General features: G+C 41.6%; 2 protein-coding genes across 4 annotated transcripts in view; one reads left to right on the forward strand and one right to left on the reverse strand.

Moving 5' to 3' along the window:
• The window catches only part of EVC (EvC ciliary complex subunit 1), a 49556-nt gene extending 45927 nt beyond the window's left edge, over positions 1-3629 (reverse strand). For all 3 annotated transcript variants that reach the window (XM_068188653.1, XM_068188651.1, XM_068188654.1), the window contains exons 1-2: positions 3325-3629; positions 286-396 (exon numbers count right to left, since the gene is read on the reverse strand). In XM_068188653.1, the coding sequence (XP_068044754.1) occupies positions 286-396; positions 3325-3495 (282 nt within the window). In that variant the 5' untranslated portion in view covers positions 3496-3629. The remainder of the gene's footprint in view (positions 1-285; positions 397-3324) is intronic.
• The window catches only part of EVC2 (EvC ciliary complex subunit 2), a 61241-nt gene continuing 48722 nt past the window's right edge, over positions 3573-16091 (forward strand). The window contains exons 1-4 of the mRNA XM_068188655.1: positions 3573-3819; positions 6995-7049; positions 13794-13954; positions 14490-14555. Coding sequence (XP_068044756.1) covers positions 3700-3819; positions 6995-7049; positions 13794-13954; positions 14490-14555 — 402 coding nt within the window. The 5' untranslated portion in view covers positions 3573-3699. The remainder of the gene's footprint in view (positions 3820-6994; positions 7050-13793; positions 13955-14489; positions 14556-16091) is intronic.

Here is a 16091-nt window from a genome sequence, read left to right on the forward strand (position 1 = left end):
GAGATGAAAGCAAAGAAGTCTTTGTCCAAAAAGAACTCAGAATCTTGATTAAAATATCCAAAGGGTGCCCCAGGAGAAATGGAATTCATAAGGGGAATAAGTGCTCGAAATGGTTGCATTCATAAGCAGCAATCAACTCCCACTCTCCATCTTACACTTTTTCTGAACACTTTTTAAAGTCTCTCTCCAAACCCACTAAAATTAAGACAATTTGGAGCAGGCCCTAAACATGCTCACTGCTACAAGCAGCAAAATGGACATCCACTTGTAAGAGCAGAGCTTTACCTCCAGCACCATTTCCTCTTTTGATGTATAGGGCTCTGCTTTACTTTTCATGAGCGTCTGCTCTTTTTCATCAGCACTGAAGCTTTCCAGAAGTCTTTGAGAATCATCTTTCTGAAATTCCAAGAGAAAACATAAAATGCAACACTTGAGATCATGCAGGTAAACTGGAAACATCTTCTACAGCAGCCTGGATACATTCATGTCTTCATCATGAAAATTATTCCAGTATTAGTTGAAAATTTTGGAAAAAAAACAATCTGAAAATGAATGAAAATTTTACATATTCAGAAAATAATAATTAAAATTAATGAACTTTTAAATTTGTCATTCCAGAAGTAGAATTTTAATCTAAAAGAGTTTTAAGAGGCTGTGAACATCTCAAATCAATCCATCTTCTCTCAAAATGTCATACTACAGATTATGGAGTCAACCTCATGGTCTGAGCTCAAACATCTCAATTACAGCAAGTTAACTAAAATTGTCTATAATTACCAGCAATAAAGAGAATGCCAAGTATTTTTTGTCCATGACCATGAGACAAACATCCTAAATTAAGCTTTATGTGTGCGGAAGTTCCTGTCAGGGAGAAGTAACTATCAGAAAATGTTCATCACCTTCCTTCCCCAAAAGCAGCCCATATTATTGGCCTCACTTCACAAACACAAAAAGCCACTGGTAGGGACACAGATACTGAGTGGACATGAAACCTCCTGCTACACATGATCTTCCTTACACACTATAGAGAAAACAGCACTAATGTGCCTCCCTCCAAACACAGCATTGGAAGGATTATTTTCTTAGTGAAGGAAAAGATAGCAGCCACACTACGTAGCCTACTTTTTACATTATGTTTCCAGTTTTCAATCCACCGATTACTTTTTGATGTAGTCTAATGATACAGCTGCAGCCACTATGCATGTCACTCATGGAAAGGTTTGCCTTAAATTATTTGGCCATTTGGTATGTAAAGTAGTCCATTTTCACAGAATACAGAGAACAGCCCGGCTTTGGAACACACTTAATCCTCTATGACTTGCCTCTGTCACCTCTCTGGATCTTAGATGGTGCAATAATTCAGATTATATTTTTGGGTTAGTCTCTTAGATGTGCTGAAGTGCAGATGCTGGTTCCTAAAAATCCACTTATAAGAACTGCTACAAATCTCCCTCAGCAATTTTGTAATTTATTTTTTACTATGGTAAAGACTTCTTCTTAAAACTATCCCAGTGTATCCTATGTACAAATCAACAAATAGAGGACTTATGCATCCTACATGCATCCATGTCCCACAGACTCAGGCTGTGATCTATAAAACAGTGATCATCTGAGGCTAAATAACAAATGTGTTGGCTTACTGTGGTGCTTAAAGCTGCTTCAGACTCCAGGTACTTGCCCTGCTACCATGCTGAGGATAATTTAGCTGCTTGGGATGGAACACACCATACTCAGGAAAGCTATCCCTGCTTTAACTTTGGATACAGAAGGCTGCAATAGGTGCAGTTCAGCACCTGCTTGCTCCATAGCATTGCTGGGGCAGATAGCAGGAAAGCGGAACAGCCTACGGTTTCCCTGTTCAGTTGGGGAAATAAGATCCATAGGATACAACCTTCCCACCCTGCAATGTGCTCTGTATGTACCAGCAAGCAGTTTATTTTTCTTTCAAAATAAATAACCCTTTTATGACAGTAGCATCGATTTTAATAGCATTTAAACATCTAAATGCATCTGAAGATCCAGACCAGGGAGAACTGACAGCTTCTATTCCCTATTGACATATATGACATAAAGGATAAAATTGCACATGACTACATTTGAGTTGGTAGTGGCAGTACAATAAAGATACACCTATTAAGGCATGGAAAATGAGCAATTGAATCAGAAGGGCTTGTACTCACACAGGATGCATTGATCCAGCATTTGAAGTGCCTTTATTACTAGGCTAATATCTGGCTTCAAACAGAGCTTCAATCCTCCAACTTAAAAGCAGCTGGGAACTAGAGAATTTGTCTCCTATGGAATGTTTAATGATTCTCAACACTAGCAGGTACACACATGCAGCAGAGCTGTTACAGCTGAGAAAAGGTGTGGTGAAAAGCCAAGCTGGACCAGACCCCGCACTTGCAGGCTGGCAGAACTCTCTGCAGGGCTCCAAATCCCCCCAATGTGCCAGCACCAACCACTGCTACATCCAGTCAGTCCAGCATGATGGGAGAATAAAGCATAAATCAATAACAATTCTCAGAAAATGTATCTGCCTGGTAGATGGGTGCTGGCCTGGTTCGGTGGGTGTGTGCTGCCTCTGCAATCTCCGAGCCCAAACAAACATTATGAAATAAAGAGATACGAACCACAGTACTTAAAAGAGAACAACAAGTATGTTATTAACAAAATCACACACTTTAGAAAACCCTGTTAGTTTGGCATCAAGCAAACCGTCAGCAGTGCTCAGGATACTTCTTTAGGTGTCCATGTGCATACCCTCAGTGCAAAGTGAATGCTGCGAGCTAGTACTAATACTCTGTGCTGTGTTGTAACATGAACTTCGGAAAAGTCTGTAAAACACTTCGGAAATAAGATTACTGGTTTAAGGTGGAAATTAGCGTTTATTTTCAATTATCTCACAAAGCTTCTGCAAACCGGGTACATCTTCCATTATCCCCAAAAGCAACACTGCCTCGTACAAGAAGCGGTGCTTGCGAGAAGCAACTTGCAGGTCACATGTTAGAGATACAGGCCAGAGGGGCAACACTCAGAACACGTAAACCCTTTCACCGGCCTCCTTTTAGAGTTAGTCCATTTCTTTCAACAACTACTAAATGGAAGCAGTGAAATCCTTTCCAGCAGAGGTGTGGCAGGCATTACGCGCTCCCCACCTACCCCCGCTGCAGAGCGCAGCCCAGGCTGTCCGGTGCAGCGGGCAAAGCCGGCAGGCGACCCCTCCCGGGCCCTCCGCCCTCCAAACCTTCGCAAAGCGCTCCTGCTCCCCGAGCTGTTGGCCCGCGGCCGGCCCGCGCCTCCCTCCCCGCCGGCCCCGCGTACCTCTCCGCCCCGGCGCGGCCCGAGCGCGCAGCGGCAGAGCAGGGCGGCGGCGGCGGCGCCCAGCAGCAGCCCCAGCAGCGCGGCAGGAGCCAGCAGGGCGGGCAGAGCCTGCAGCGAGTCCGCCCAAAACTGCAGCCCTACGGCCCGCAGACAACCACCGACCGCCGCCATCGCGCGGGGCCCGGCCCGCGGCGAGGAGAGGGAAGGGCGCAGGGGAGGTCCCGCTGCTCGGGGGCCCTCTACCCCCGCCCCCGCCGCGGTGGGAGGAGACCGATGGCGGGTGGATGCGGCGGCTGAGGCCGGGCCTGGTTCGGGGCGACGCCTGGAGAAATCTCCGCGGCGCCGTCCGCACCCGCGGAGGGTCCGCCTGCTGCCATGCGGTGGCCGCTGGCCGGGCTGCTGCTGGCGCTGCTCCCCTCCGCGCCCGCTCAGCCCCTGGCAGCGGGCACCGGGCGGGGCTCGCCCCCGGAGCCCTGCGGTCGGACGGCGGCTGGGGTAAGCGCTGTGCCCGCGGTGTGCGGGTGGTGAGCGGCCCCTCGGCGCGGCGGTGGATGGCGGGCTCAGGGCAGGCCCGCGGGACGGTGCAGCAGCCCCCGCGGCGGGCTGTGCTCGGGAGCGGGGCCCGGCTGGGCAGCGGCCGCCTCCCCGGCACTGCGGCCGGGGGCAGCGGCCCGGAAAGCTGCCAGGCGCCGGCCTGGGGAGGGAGCCGACAGCTTCTGGACAGGGTCCTCAGTACGCCGGAGAGGGTCCGGCAGAGGGCCACGAAAGCGATGAGGGGTGCGGGGCATCTCTCTTACCGGGAGAGATTGCGGGAGCTGGGCCTGTTCAGTCTATAGAAGAGAAGACTGAGAGGGGATCTCATTGATACATACGAATATCTCAAAGGTGGCTGTCAAGAGGATGGTGCCAGACTCCTTTCAGTGGTAGCCGGGGACAAGACAAGAACAATGGCCATAAAGTAAAACGCAAGAAGTTTCACCTCGACATGAAGAACTTCTTTTCATTGACGGTGGCAGAGCACTGGCACAGCTGCCCAGAGAAGTCTTGGAGTCTCCCTCTCTGGAGACATTCCAGTCCCACCTGTGTTCCTGTCACCTGCTCTAAGTGACCCTGCTTTGGCAAGGGATTGGACTGGGTGATCTCCAGCCCTAGCGTCTGTGCTTCTGAGCAGAGGCCTTTGGTGTTTATCTGGTCACAGCACCTCTGCTCAGTGGTGTCAGTCTCCCGTGAGGAGTGCAGTAGCTTTAGGATGGAGCTTTTATGTTCATTCTTTCTCCTTATCTAGGTTTGTATCTGTCAAGCCGTCTCAAGATGTGTTGACATAGTTATCTTTTGCCCACACCTTATTGTGCAGTGGGGATTAGAGTGAGTCACAAATGTAGTTTGTTGGTAGGATTACAGAAAGACTAATAAACAGGAAATAGTATTGCAGGAAAAAAACCAAACAAAACCCCCTCAAAATCAGGAGCACCCCCCTCACACACACAAAATCACAAACAGCACACCAACTTACTTTACCAGAAGAATAAATTAGTGTAAAACTTGGGGAGAAGTTTCCTGACAATATTATTGCATTAAATTAATTACTTTTGAAGCATGACGTAAGTGCAGGTCCATGGAATTGGCATTTTTTGCTGGTTTGGAGCCTATTGTCTTCTGGTATTGTAGATGCACTCTGCAGCAGAGTGGAAGATTTCTGCTGAATACTCAGGCTATATTTTGTAAAACCACACAGGACTAAAAACCTGAGGCCTGTGGAAATCAGAAGCCAGTTGTGTACTGATTTCCTAGAAAGTAGGAAATAAAGCTTGTTAGGTAGAAAGCCACATTTTTAGCATGTCTTTATACATGCTTAAACCATGGCCAACTTCTGTTGCAGGCTCACAATGCAGCTGTTGACATCCAACACTGAAATTCATATATATACTGATTTAATGCATAACAGTAATATTTGGGATTTATATTTATAAACAAGATTGCATTTAACATAAAAGACCATATTGATGGTCTACATTTTCATCAGTGTTCTAAACTGCTGTTTCATCAATTTAGTGGGCTGGTACACATTGCCTTGATGCAGAGAGGGCCCTGCACTGCTCTAGAAATGCCTGGCAGGGATTGATACCCTTTTAATGTGATTTCTTTTGCTGCATATCCATATGCATAGATGGAAGGGCACACAAACAGCAATTTTGATCCCCTTATGGGCCATTCATTCAAGAGCAGGACACAATGATCTGTGAGGGTCCCTCTAGCTCAGAAGGCACTCATTCTATGTATTATGATAATAATAATATTAATAATTCTGTCTGATTTATCCACTAGACAATTTTTTGTTTCAGCTTGCTGCTGAAGTTTCCTATTCTTTCTGTGTTTTTGAGGAGCATGGTTGCTTAAAATTTGTGGTCACACAGATTGTTTAGCCAATGACAATAAATTAATAATGGCATTAAAGAACTTTACCATACCTCAGCTTATGTACAAGAATTCTGGAGACTAGGAAGAGCTGTACAACAAGGAATTTGGAAATAGCCTCTAGTGAAGAGCTCAGTGCCTGGGGTCTCTCAGAGCTGCTGCATGTACATGCTAATGTTTGTTTCTGAGTCCCTTCTTTATGTCAAAGAGTTGCTTCCAATCCTGTATGGACATGTTTTCCAGAGGCTCCTTAAACCCCAGGGCTTCTGGTACGTCTGAATTTGTGAGATATCTTGCATTTTCTGTTATATTGAGGGAAAGTATCCTGTCTGAAGTGAGAAATATTTTCATTTAAGGGTAACTAAAGTTACAGCTCTAGCAATAATCAGTGATGGATTCTCTGAGCAGGCAAAGAAGAAAATTGCCCCTAACATGCTGTACTGTATCAGTGGTGTTGACATAAGTCAGTACTTAACATTATTCACATGCAGTGCTTGGTAGCAAACAGAAGCAGGGAATGTGGCTGATGTCATCAGGCAGTTAGATCCCTGATAATTAGCTCACATTCCCACCTCTCTGTTAGCTTCTGCAAGGAAGACTCTTTGATAAACAAGAACTTTTATGACTACAAATCTTGATTAAAACACTGGGCAATAAAACTCCTTAGAAACACTGGTTTCTTCTACTGATGTTTTGAGCTGTGATTTCTGTAGCAGTCTCTGTGGTCCAGGCACAGGCAAGAGGCTGTCACAGATTGCCTTGCAAGCTGCAGTTTTAGCATGTTGTCCCTTTGAAAGTCTCGGTGTAGTTCTCTGGAGGAAAAATGAGTGTAATGTCAGTGGACTTGATCATCTAATGTGGACATGTTCCTGCTGTCTCCTAGTGATCAGATTTTCCTGTGTCCTCAAATATGCCTATGAAAATGGCAAAGATTATTTAATGAAAACAGACTAATAGCCAGCCCAGCTCCACTATTGTGCAGGGAACTCATCCTCATAATATGAAGTGCAAGTACAATTTGAGCCCCAAAGTGTACATAGCCACGCTGGGCAGCAGAGCCTCGTACTGCTTAACAAGCTGTGGGAGACCTCTAGAGCCAAGTTGTGTCTCTTCTGGTAGTTAATTTTGGAGAAACTCGGGGCTTTGTAGGATAGGGTTCTGTGTAATTGTGTAATTGAAGCATAAATTTAGCTTAAAAGTTCAATAATAGATATTTATGAAAAGAGATTTTTTTTTTATAATTGCTCTCTTCCAGGTTTTTGAAGATGATCTGTGGCTTCAGAAAGAGATGGGATGCCTAGGAATGGCAGGTATGCAACTGTTTCCTGCCTCTTTTCAGCATTTTGAGTGTACCAGGACTCATAGGGCATGTGTGTGAAGGAGAGCAGGGGCCTGGAACTGCGCCCTGGTGGCCTGCTGACATCAGTGGGACTCTCAGTAGTTCAGTGTTGATCTATAGGGGAGTGTTTGCACAGAAATTAGGAACAAGGGTGCTTTAGGTTCCCTAAACAGCTCATCTAGAATGAAGCCCTTGTGAGAAGGCCTCAGTTCATACCCTGCTCTGAATCATTTTCAGGAGGAGCCCTTTTTCAGTATTAAACATAATGCTGTAGGGGAGCACCCTCTGATGTCCAGAGTTCCCAGGTTTGTGAAAAACCCAGACTACTTAAAGCTGATAATTTTCAGAAGCTAGCTTAACCCCTGTGCTTTTTACCAGCAGTGTTGCAATACCTATTCTTGAAGCTATTTTTATAGACCTCTGGAACTGCAATGGCTGGACCACTTTGTCCTGGACCAAAGACTGATTGTTAAAGACTGTTAGATGCAGTGGGTTAAAGAATGATAGATACAGTGGGTCTAGAGGTACTACTGGGATGCTAGTAACTTCACAGCAGATACCAAGTATTCTTGTCAGTGATCTCAGGTATGGTGAATGTCTCTAGTGGTGGTTGCCTAATCTCATTGAAACTTAGAGAACTCACTTTGAGCTTGGTGTAGCTGCATCTGAGGGCTGACTGCCGCAGGCTCTTTATGTAAATTTGAGAAAATCACTGTGTTTCTCTGAGTCTCCGGTCTTTAATCTCTATGTATATATCATAAATAATGTTCTATTTCACCTGGGTGTGGTAGAGATGAGTATATCCTGAAAGGTTAGGATGTCCTCCTATAGCACATTAACAGGGCAACACAGTGTGTTAAATAAACCTCTCCATCACTATGGTTCCCCAAGAGATTATTCCATGACATGCATTTGCCTAGAAATTACATGCTTTGAAGCAGTTATCAAGTGAGATACCTCTAATTTTTTTGCCCTGTGCCATGGCTAATTCACAAATGAGTTTATTAATTTAAATATGAAAGCAAGTAATTCAGATTTGCTGAGCTTGTTTTTTTCCAGTATTTATTCAATGTCATCTTTGCTGTGTGCATCCTGCTTTGTGATGGGTTGCAAATTATTCATGTACCATCCACCGAGAGAGGAAATGAGTGTGGTTTTATACTTAAGAAAAACCTTCTGGCCCTAAAAAAAATTGAGGATTTTGATATGCAGTACCATTTTGTAAGTGGCTGAAATAGTGTGGCCAGCAGGACAAGGGAAGGGTTACCAAGCATTGGAAAAGGCTGCCCAGGGAAGTGGTTGAGTCGCCATGCCATCCCTGGAGGTATTTAAAAGGTGTGTGCTTCGAGACGTGGTTTAGTGTTGAACTTCACAGTGCTAGGTTTGCAATTGGACTTAATCTTAAGGGTCATTTCCAAACTCAATTATTGTGATTCTGTGAAATTCTGGCATTTTGTTAGTAGGTAAATATATGTGTTAAATGAGTGCTACAAGCACTGAGTTATATGCTGGATTTTGTAACTGAAATCTGTCCCATTCTAGTAAATATCAATTTTAACATATTTTTTTAGTGATTTGCCTAATCAGAGTACTACATTCTTCAGTTTTTTCTGAAGAAGTTCTTGATGAAAGCAGAGAGATGCGTAAAACCTTTGTCATTGAGACTGGCAGCGTGCTGAAGTGTGAAATGGATTGTGACAGCACACTGATCTCAGTGTTTCTTTTGGAAGCTTTTTCGAGTTGTTTCTGCATAAGATGAGAAAAGACAACCCCAGAATATTCCTGTGACTGAGGAACGCAGTGGATTTTTGAGAGCTATATTTGAGTCTGCTCTGATTTATTCAAAACAGACCTGGAAAGTAGATTTGTTTTTTCTTGTTGATGCCCGTAGTTTCTTTGACATTGTAACAAGAAAAGCTAATGGCAGCATTCAAAACTGAGTACCGTAAATAGCTACCTTTGCCTGTTCATTGTTGTGTGTAATTGAAAGGACTTCAAATTGGATCTTGTATCCTGGATGGTTTTCAAGACAGGGAGTAATTTAGAACAACAATAGTAAGAATATAGCAAGCGAGTATATTTAACTCCTGTCTTAACCACTGAAATAAAGCAAAATTTTTCGAAGCTCTGCTGATAAATCTGTGGTGGATAAGCAAGTGAGACTCTGGAATCTGAATTGAAATATTCAGCCCATGACAGCCATAAATTAGAATTAATATCTTAGTTAAATTGGGTTTTTTTTACTCATTTTTAATTCTGAACTTGAAATTTCACAAACTTGTCAGTGTCTTTGCTTTCCTACTATAATTTGGCATTCTACTGCTTAGAATGGGCTGTAAAGGTATAGGAGCCTTAAGGACATACTGGAGTTTTTGATGTAAACCTATTGTAAGATGATTTCAATTTTCTCTTATCCTATTTAGTTGCTGTTGCAAGAGTAACCTTCACCTTAACGTCTATTGTGATATTCTATGTGCTGTTCTAATGGTGGGTGGTCCATGCCACTGACACGTTCAGGACTCAGCCCCCTGAGTCCAGTGGTCAAGGCTTGTGCTGTGCCAGGTCCATGTCCTTACACAGAGCTAATTTCAAAGTAAAGGACAGTGTGCTGACTATGATCAGGGGACAATTTCTTTTCTTAGAATACCCATCCTTCTACCCCCAGTTTGTATGAACACAGATCCACTGCCACCACACTGGGGAGCTCTCCTTCCTAAGCATATTGCCCATGCCTTGAGTGTGGCAGCTGGAAGCCCAGAAGAGCAATATGTCACCACCCAAGGCAATAGTGCACAAAGTTGAAGTGGCAAGTAATGACCTAGGGAGAACAGCAAAGAAAATTGAACATTTAGTAGCAGAGACTGCTCTGATCAACTGTGCGTGCTACAGGAATGTGAGAGGTAAAAGTTACACCAATATTCCAGCTGTTGCAGCTATACTAATATTTTTTCTGTGTTTCCATTTTGAAATTCAATACAAGATCTACCTACCAGCACTGGTAATTAGCTAGGAATATGCAGTTTAAGACAGGATTCTGACGTATGTGTTTATATAGGGTTTATGTAGAATTAAATCATGGGTAAATGTTTTATTAATGTGCTAATTAAAAGTAAGATAAAATATTTAACAGCTTGATAATGCCTTGTAAAACAGGGAAATTTTTAATTAAAAAAAAAGAAAACAAAGAAATTTTTTTCTTAAAGATTATGATATTGTCTCACATCTCAAAAGAAAGGGAAATTACTGTCTTTCTTTGATGAACTGTTTGATTTGGCATCTTTGGAGATGTTTACAGGAAAGCCCCAGATGAAGCCCCATGCTCTGGCAGTTTGCTTGCTGGGAAATGTTTTGGCCTGAGGTGCTGTAGTCAGGGAGTGCCTGGTGGCAGCCTGGCAAGCCCAGCTGAGAGGGGACTGCTTGTGCTGTGTGGAAAGCTGAAACTGTTCCTCTGCGTTGCAGAGATTTTCTTTCAAAAAGGGGTGGGAATCGTTGCCATTTAGAAACCAATGAAAATTATGACCTTGCAGCCTGATAATGACTTTTCTGAAAACAGCCAGAAAAATTACCGAGACTGAAGCTATAGGAAGAAAAGGGTAGAAGGAACAAGGAGACCTCAGAGTCACTGTCAGAACTGGGATGCACCTCTGGAGGGGCACTGTTGATGGCACCATAGAAACAAATTGCACTTCTGAGCAGCATCCAAAAGAAAGCCAAAGTGAAAGGTTTTAGCAGTCAAGTATTTTCCAAAGTCTGATGAATCTATTTGTTAAAAAAAAAGTTTCAGAACAGAAATCTAGAATATATGTGAAAAAGACAGAATGTATTATGCCTGTATTCCTTTCTCAGATATTTAGAGTCCAGCTTTTCAAGCACCCAGCAGACATCTACAATCCTACATCTACAATAGGTACTTACCTGAAAAGAGACAGTAGGTGAATTGATAAATACAGTTATGTTGCTGATGTTGAGTATGCAGCAAGTTATGTGGAAATGCAGTTAAGTTCTTGTAGATTAGCTGTTCCAATGACAGTTAAATATGTGTGGATCAGAAAAATATTTAATTTAATTGACAGTCAATACTAGAAACAAAAATGCCACAGAAAAGTGCAGCTTTACTGGCAGTGGATCCAGAGTATTATAGAACAGCCTATAATGTTAAAAATTAATAGGAAGGATGAGAAAAATTCTGGAGAAAAGCAGTGGCACAAGTTGCTGTATGGACATGCATTTTACTGGTTGAATCTGTTTAAGCAAAACCTTCCACTGGGAATATACAAGTGGATTTGCAGAAACATCCTTGTCATCATCATCAATGTTGAGGCTGCTTAACATTAAAAAGTTCAACTACTTCAGCTACTGATGATGGAGCAGCCAAATAGCATGCCTGGAGACTCCTGGTGGGACTTGGGAACATTATCTTGGGATTGTAAGTGATGACAAAGCACGGCTTGAAAACAGACTCATCTGTGTAATTAGTAATACAGAGATTCATTCAGAGTCAGGGAACATGATCAGTTAATTAAATTGGTTATTGTGGACTTGATACTCTTTAGAAGGAGAGTATCAGGCTTTGCTGTCACATGTAGAGTGCAGCTGGGTGTGCTCATGGAGATGTTACACTGCACAGGACACAAGATCAAAAGATACCCTATGAAGCAATTGCACACTTCTTGTTGGCTGACCGCCCTCTTCCCAAATTCAGAAGGAAATCATCTGCTAAACAAGAAGCATTTTAAAGGTAGTAGTTGCTCAACAGAGTTCATACATTTTGTCATTTTGACTTCTGACTTACAAAGCCCTACAAAGAAGCTCATTCAGGGATTCTGTTTTCTGTAAAGGAAAGTGCATTTCCTGTAGTCAAGAAAACAAAAAGGAGAATTGGTGTCCCACTTTCATAGGAATGGCATGACAGTTGCATTAATGTATGAGAGACACAGCATATATAAAATTAATATTTTTCAGTGTATGAATATATTTATACAAAACTGCAAAGAGGCTTGATTCAGTAGTCAGAAACAGGTTTAAAGTTGTTGGAGGTGAGATACAGTATATTTGGATCTGCTAGGGAGTGTCACGGCTAGGTGAGCTCAAATTGGTATTTAGCAGGTTTGTACTGCACTGAAAATTCAGCACTGGTTTCATTCTGAGTGATTTGCACCATTGCTTAATCTTGAAATTGAAATAAGCCATGCATGACTGTCTTGAAAAAATTCCAACCCCAAAGATACGTGGATATTTATTGTAATTCTACATGTTCCTGTTCTCACCGAGTTTGCCATGTTGTTTTTACAGTCCCTACATTAGTCAGCCTGTCACATTGTTTAACAGTGGTTTAAATACTTAAGTAAAACTTAGAGAAGTGAAGTAAAACTGGTCATAAAATACAGACACCAACTTTCCCTGGCCTGTATATTCACAATTTTGTCAAGTATATGCTACTCCCTTCCAAATAAACATGGGAAGACAGGGAAACTTCCCCAGTGCGTGTCCACCTGGGTTTTGTAAGCAACAGGATTGCACCTCATTCATTATGTTAACAGAATTATTTTCAGTGATTCGTGTGCATTAATGCTTGAAGGCTCCTTTTCGGGGTCCAGTTCTGAATGCTCTGTCCATGGTTTTCTATTTGCAACTAATTGTGTTTCTCTATATTATTCTTACAAAACAGTAGCTTTTCAAAAAAACTGTTACTGCTCATATTGATGAGATTTTAGTGTCTTCACCTTTTCATATTTTATTAATATGTAATAGGCTTTTTCATAGAAAAGTAATTTCAAAAAATTACTTGCCTTTTTAATGGGACTTTTTGTTCATTTTAATGTGTAGTGCTGAAAATTGATTTAAAAATAAGTAATAAATGAGGATAATATTAAGCAAAAAATGAAAAAAACCTTATTTGAACATAGACAACCAGCTATCATTTTAAATTTTCATAACATATTCCTCTTAATTCAGCAGCTTTTACTTTTAGCAATTTAACATATTATTTATTTTTAGTATAAGCTTCTTTTATTAATGTCATAAGTGCTTTTACTTTCGTAGATCAAAATGATATGATTTCAAAACTATGCCTGTTACTTTGTGTAATATCACTGACTAATCTTTCATAAAAATTTAAGAGTATAAGCTAGCATTTATATTGCTTATTACTAAATTTATGAGCATTCGATTTGATGGCACTTCAACTGAAATGTAACTGAGACCCATCCTCAATTTAGAAGTATTTCAGTTCTGAATATGTATTGGCAAGGTCAATGCTTAATTGGAAGGCTGCATTTTTGAAGCAGAACACCTTTAGCACTGATGCCACTCACACTGTGGATTGTTTGAATTCTCTATGCTTTGCTGGAAGTTTCTTTGTGTTGAAAATATTAACAGTTGACTTATGGCTTAAACCTTTTAATTCATGCATTATATGCTTTACATTTAAATGGCAAGAAGTTTTCTGTGGGGTATATGGGAGTTCCTTAGGGAGGAAACAGTTTTATTCTGACTCCTGCTAGGTTTTGTAGGATAAATCTCATCTCTGTTTCCTGGCTGGCCTCAGTCTCTGTTGCTTGTCATGATTTTGAATGCTGAGAGGGAGAGAATCTGGCTCTGTCTGTGCACAGAGCACTGGTGCCATGAGCCCCCTCCCTGGCTGGACTCTGCACCAAGTGGCTGCCATGCAGGACCCAGCCTTAGCTGTAATGCTGAATGTTGCCTTGGTTTTCAGCAGTGCCCTTACCTGTGGTCATACAGGCAAGCAAAGCCCCTCAGCAGCTCTTGACCTCTGCAGCCTCGGACAGCCAGTGGAGCCATTCGCTGTTTGCCTTGATACCCTCTTGGACGAAGAAGGTGCTGTTCAAACGGGAGTCTGACGTTAGCCACCTTCCGGTCAGTAAAAGATGGCTTGCCAGTTTCCGTATTTGTAAGGGTTGTAGCAATTCTGTAAAAACTGAATGTTGGGAATTTACTGTCCAGTTAGCACATTTCTGGTTCTGTCTCAGATGATTGTGTTCATTTGACATGACTTCAGCAACACCAACTAGTTTTGGGACTTGCAAAGAATTCCTGTGACAGGTACAGCTGTGTGATTGCTGTGCAAATTCTGAGAGACAGTGATGAAAAGAATCTTTATAGTCTGATGAACTTCATGCATATTGTTTTTTTTTTGTTTGTGAATTGTGATAGTCAAAAGATTAATATATCAATTAAGATTCTAATAATTACTTGTGGGAATAAGTAGTTTCTGCACATTTGGACTAGAAAAAAGATTAAAGTGTTGGCATAATAAAACTCCTAAATTCGAAGACGATTGGTACCTCTAAATGTTTTTTAAATTATTTATTTATTTATATAATTTAACTTGTTGCTGAAGTTTCTGAATTGTGTTTTCATACACTATGTAGATTTTTCCCTTCCTCCATAGCCTGAAGATATGTCCAATATGTCAGTGTCTTCTGAATTTGGAATAACCCTTCAGAAATGTGGTATGGTAAGTTTTCTTACATTTCTCTTGTTGGTAGGAATCCAACTTTAGGATCAGTCTGAATTCAGCCACTGAAATGGTGCCTATGAGGGCAGAGGATTCAGTAACCAATACAGAAGAAGTGACATTATAACCTTCACCAGATCAGCTGTGTAGAGAAGAATGAATATGCATCACATCTCATGGTGCTAATTACCTCTAATGTTGTTATTGAAATGGCAGCATATAATGATTAATGAGGCTGAATAGTAAGCATTTCAGACATAAAAAGTAGTAACATGAAATCTTCTGCTTTTCTATCTGAATTTTTTATACCAGAGCCTCTCAGGAACAGACCTTGAAACAGTCTCATGTTGTTTTTTCTGCTGTTTATAGCACAGCCTCACACAGGCTCATTAAAAGCTGCAAAATAACTGCTGTAGGAGATTAAAGGTAATCTGTTGTAGATGCTGTATTTATCAGAAAATACTTTTGTAGTGCTATTTGTTGTAAATTACTGAAAACTATACAATTATATGTGATTGTCTTTCACCTACAAATGCAGTTCACATTTAATTTTCCTTGGCCTGCCTTGTCTTCTGCTTCAGTCCTGTTTAAAGTGAACAAATGCTTTCATACTAAGAGACAGACTGGCCATATGGTGCTCTTTAGCTGTTTTAAATAGAAAAAAGTGAATTTTGCACATTTTCCACCTCCTGCAATGAGTTGCTCCTCAAAGCATGGAGGTGTCTTATGTTTGCTTCTTGGATTCAGGATCTTTCCAACATTGTAATGTAGAAATAGCCTTATTGAAACTGAGGTGTTTAAATTTTGCCAGTGCTTCCTGCACCCACTGTCTTCCTTCTTCCCAGAAATGTGTTTCTTCAAGAGCTTCATTCGATAGTATGACGTGAACTTTTCTGTAACAGTACTTCACAGTGACAATAATCCTTAGCAGAGTTGAAATAAATCTTTAAATTTAATTACTTGTCTTCTAACACTTTTACCTGTCTTGTTTCTTTATCTCTTAAGCATTCATGCATTGGAGATTATCAATGATCCTATAATCTTTTTTTCTCCTTTCTTTCCTGTTTCTAGTTGTTCTAAATTATTCGTAGCAATGATCCTCCATTCCTTTCAACTTCCGTGGCAATTCCTTCCTCCTCTCTTTTCTCCTGTTGGGTCCATGCTCTTGCTGTCGTTCTTTCATGCCACTCTCCCAGGTACCTGAAGTGAGATCTCTTGCAGGGGTTGATGACACACATGGGGCACTTCAACACTCCAAAAGCAAGAAAAAACATCATCCAGCAAATTAGAGGAGCAACTTAAAGAAGATAACCAGTGGTCACTGATCACAGTGGCAGCACTGTGTAGAGGAATTCTTTCTAGGAGCAGTCAAACCATACCTGTTGCTTGGTTCTCATCTGCTGATTTCAGGGTGAAAAAAATCTGAATTCTTTCAACCGCTTTGCAGTTGAGCTGAAGTCTGATTGCCAGTCAAAAATAAGAAATGAAAAACATGGATTTAGTATTAATGAGAGATAGGGTTTTGAAACTTCTTTC

The sequence above is a fragment of the Anomalospiza imberbis genome, chromosome 4 (genome assembly GCF_031753505.1).
Source record: "Anomalospiza imberbis isolate Cuckoo-Finch-1a 21T00152 chromosome 4, ASM3175350v1, whole genome shotgun sequence".
Classification (NCBI taxonomy): domain Eukaryota; kingdom Metazoa; phylum Chordata; class Aves; order Passeriformes; family Viduidae; genus Anomalospiza; species Anomalospiza imberbis.